A 4,166-nucleotide genomic window follows, 5' to 3' on the forward strand; every position below is an offset into this window, starting at 1 on the left:
GGAGTATCGGAGAATGTAACTAGTTTCGATATTCATAAATTGTACGTTTATGTAAAAATAAAACGAAAAAAAGAGTTGCAACAAAAACCATGGGGGGAGTTGTAGCATCCCTACTGAGGCAAGATCCACGTCATAGTGAGGTGGGAGTTGTTGCAAACAAATTTGTATCAATGATGGCAACAAATCAAAGTTGTAGCAATTATGTCCATAACTCAAATAAATTTGTATAAAATACACTCAACAATTGAAACACCTATACTGAAGTAGAGTTGTAAATACTACACATAGGAGTTGCAATAACTATTTAGCAAGTTTCAACACTTATTCTACCATTGTTAAAAATATAAGCATTTCATAAGAATAAACACTGAAATGGAATTTTAATAGGATAATCATAGATTGACCAAAAATGAATCATTGTGTATGAACAAGGTACATTTCATAAGAATAAACACTGAAATGGAATTTTAATAGGATAATCATAGATTGACCAAAAATGAATCATTGTGTATGAACAAGGTATTAATATGAGATGGAAATGAGAAAAATATTGACAAAAATGTATTGGACAAGTGCTAAAAATATGAAAATTTGGGCACTAGTAATCTCCCGCTAACTAAATTCATTACATGTACGTATGCAACCAATATTCAAACTGATTTTGAGAAGGTGATGCTCCTATGGACGTTGTTGAGGTTGTAATGAGTCTAATCTGCGTCATGTGCATGTGAATATCCTCATCTTTCTTGAATTTCCTTCTAGTGGTCTAATTATTCTCTTTTAGGCAACTTGTACTCCTTCATGTATTCCTTGGTTAGAAACTAGATCATTGGATAGTGAAAATTTAGACCTATCAATCCATATCCATAGTTTTTAATGCACTTATTATACCTATGGACTCTCTACTTTCAATAAGATATTCTGAACTTTTGAAGTGCGAGTATGACTTAAATCCTTATTATTTTATTTAAATAAATTAAATTAATATATTATTATTATTTTATTTAAATAAATAAATTTAGATGTAGATTTATATAAAATTAATAGATATAAACAACTAATTGAGAGTAATGCATGTCATGCATGCAGGGGTCTATCCCATTATCCTTCAAGGTTTTTGCAACATATTTTCACAATGTCAATTTTGTATTTGTATCTTTGCCATATCTCTGAGTGATAGTGATTAAACAATGTAAGCTCTCTATCAGTGTCCATGATTATTTGGTTTCCACGCATATTCTCATAATGTCAATTTTGTATTTGTATCTTTGCCATATCTCTGAGTAATTAAACAATGTAAGCCCTCTCTGAGTTTCCATGATTATTTGGTTTCGGCGAATATTCTCATAACGTGAATTTTGTATTTGTATCTTTGCCATATCTCTGAGTAATTAAACAATGTAAGCCCTCTATGAGTTTCCATGATTATGTGATCTTTGATGGAAGGCAACCCCTCTTATCCTCCGTGATGCTAGTAGAGTTAGTAGAGTTGAGCCTATTGAATATTAAACCAGGAAAAACTAAAACAATTCTATCAAGAAAATAGATGCTAACAACATAACTGAAGCTCCAAAAAACTAAAGGTTATACCCTTATGGCCAAAAATAAAAGCACATAACCAGCGTTGTATATCATGTGAAATTAATTAATATTTTTACAGGGTTGTATGTCATGTGAGATTAATTAATATTTTTACACATACATCAATTTTTACAGGGTTGTATATCATGTGAAATTAATTAATATTTTTACAAATACATCATTAATTAATACTGTATTACAACAATTTACATTAATGAGATTCATAACCAGCGTTGTATATCATGTGAAATTAATTAATATTTTTACAAATACACCTACTGATAACTAGCTATGATGAGAGAGCTTTCCTAATCAATGGACAGCCTCCGTTATTAATTTCTGGCTCTGGCGTTATTGTTAACATCATTATTAGATAAGTTTACATAATAATAATAATAAATTAATAATAAAAAATATAAATAATTAGGCCGATAGGCCTTCCCTTTGGAACAGACTTTCGTCGTTCCTTTTCCTCCTATGCTGACACGTGGACAGTTATGCTATCGAGGATGGACAGTTATGCTATGGAGGGTTTCTCTGACATCTGTGCACAGTTTTTTAGGGCCGCTCCTTCAGTTACTCGTCATGGCCTTCATCCTTCAGTTACGGGGAACATGGCCTTCATCCTTCAGTTACGGGCGGAACATGGCCTTCATTTCTGTTATGGGCGGACGGTTGTTTAAGGCCACATATCTCATATTGATGCAGGTGACCCTGCAATTGCAGCCCATGTTTAAACGCTCCATCATTTACTTGCTGGAGGGCGATGCCAGTTTGGAGGACAACATACTCCACTTCGGTAGAAATCATGAATTTGGGGACCTGACATGGTACCCTTCGCAACGAAAGGTGCTTTACAGGATTGATGACAGAGTGTCCATGAATGTTTCAGGCGATGGTGTGAATGACTTCATTGGATTTCGTTCCATACCCACCATGCTTTTAGCCACTGCTCGCATGTCTGGTATATAACATACATTTCTGAAATTCATGTGTATAAAGACTGGTAATTTAATTGTTGATTGGTATTGATATTTGATGTGTCATGGCATTGTCCATTCAGAAGAAGTTCAAGAAGCTTCACAGAACCGAATGGGGAAATGCGCGTGCGCAGAGGCAGAGACGATGGCCATGGTGCGTGGCGGATTTGGGCTCCATAACAGGGACGGGGAAGGCTATGGCTATCCGGTAGTAGGATTCCAGAACATGATGCAGGCCTCTGGATCATGTCTGAATTCTCCCAATGATGCATTGCTCACGGCCTGTGCGTGGGATCCCAGAGTGAAGGGCCTTTTCTTTCATCAGACTGCAGTGGCGATCGAACTTTCAAAGATTTCAGAGTTCATTAAGGATGTGAAACGTCTTGGAGACCTGAGACCCGGAAGCCTCTGCGGATTGGAGCTCTACAATGGAATTCTGATGAGGTTTGTGAAGGGGTCGGCAGGGTCTGCTTATTTGGGCGCAGAGCATGACTCTGTGGCGGTGGATATGACATATTACAGGGCTAGAGAGGGCGAGAGTCCGAGGCTTGATGAAGATGTGTTGGAGGAAATAGAGCAGATGGCCCTGTTCAAGTATGGGGGTACGCCTCACTGGGGAAAGAACCGCAACATTGCATTCCATGGCGTTATGGAAAAGTACTCGGAGTCTAAATACGGTGAATTCATTAAAGCAAAACACAAATATGACCCAGAGGGCCTGTTTTCCAACGACTGGACAGATGCTCTGCTGCAAATTGGAAATTCGAGCGTGGTGCTGGATAAGGATGCGTGTGCTCTCGAGGGCCTGTGCCTGTGTCGCGAAGATAGGCATTGTGCTCCAGACAAAGGATACTTTTGCAGGCCTGGTATTGTTTTTGCAGATGCACGGGTGTGTAGGTATATAGGCCCACGACCTTGAGCTGCACAAAAAGAAAAAAATATCATGTGTCCATTGTCTGTGATACAGATCATGCAGGTCTAGGCCTGAGAATTTTTCAATTCAAGAAGCATGGAAATTTTGGAATGACGACAGATACCATAATGCAAGATTTGCAAGTCTGTGTGAAAGATACTTGTCTCGTATTTTACCCCGTTAAACCCGTGATCCATCCAGAATAGCCAGAGATTGTGCTTCCCGATGTGACACAGACATGCATGAAACAAAACATGCAGTCACTGCAATGAGGTAAAGTTTGCAATTCAAAAGCATTAAAATAATACATTTCTGTTTTTCATCAGCCTCTTATCTGGATATGATAAGATTGGCTTTTACCGAACTTGAAGTAATAATATATTGAAATAATGAATAGATAAATTTGATGTTACTTGGGATTATTTTTGATGGTAGGGTAGAATTTTTGTTATTTTTTTGGGTCTGCTTACAGTTCACAATGTACATCAGCTTTCTATCCTGTTTGGTGATGACTGGATGGATGAGTTTGCTTACAGTTCACAATGTACATTAGCTTTCTATCCTGGTTGGTACATTAGCTTTCTATCCTGGTTGGTGATGACGGGATGGATGAGTTTGCACATTTTCTTACCTTCCACAATTTTTTATTTATTATTGACAATGTGCATTAGCTTATTATTGACAATGTACAT

General features: G+C 37.2%; 1 protein-coding gene across 2 annotated transcripts; it reads left to right on the forward strand.

Moving 5' to 3' along the window:
- The first annotated feature begins 2,132 nt into the window (after positions 1 to 2,132).
- Positions 2,133 to 3,886, forward strand: LOC149172099 (putative truncated L-gulonolactone oxidase 7, mitochondrial). 2 transcript variants are annotated; one of them, XM_089427654.1, is made up of 2 exons: positions 2,133 to 2,545; positions 2,648 to 3,886. In XM_089427654.1, exons 1-2 carry the CDS (start codon positions 2,167 to 2,169, stop codon positions 3,478 to 3,480), a joined length of 1,212 nt encoding a protein of 403 aa, XP_089283780.1. In that variant the 5' UTR covers positions 2,133 to 2,166; the 3' UTR covers positions 3,481 to 3,886. The 2 variants fall into 2 exon arrangements, with proteins under 2 accessions (XP_089283780.1, XP_089283779.1); XM_089427653.1 differs by having other exon boundaries at positions 2,134 to 2,545; positions 2,645 to 3,886.
- The last annotated feature ends 280 nt before the right edge of the window (positions 3,887 to 4,166 follow it).

The sequence above is a fragment of the Pinus tabuliformis genome, chromosome 4_2, assembly GCF_031772625.1.
Source record: "Pinus tabuliformis cultivar Carrire ecotype Pingquan chromosome 4_2, CPIR1, whole genome shotgun sequence".
Lineage (NCBI taxonomy): Eukaryota > Viridiplantae > Streptophyta > Pinopsida > Pinales > Pinaceae > Pinus > Pinus tabuliformis.

Excerpts from the sequence above, each read along its gene's own strand:
- LOC149172099 (XM_089427653.1), top strand. The coding sequence starts at position 2,167 with ATGGCCTTCATCCTTCAGTTACGGGGAACATGGCCTTCATCCTTCAGT. Across the intron at positions 2,546-2,644 it reads AGCCACTGCTCGCATGTCTG|AAGAAGTTCAAGAAGCTTCA; the intron begins GTATATAACATA and ends TTGTCCATTCAG.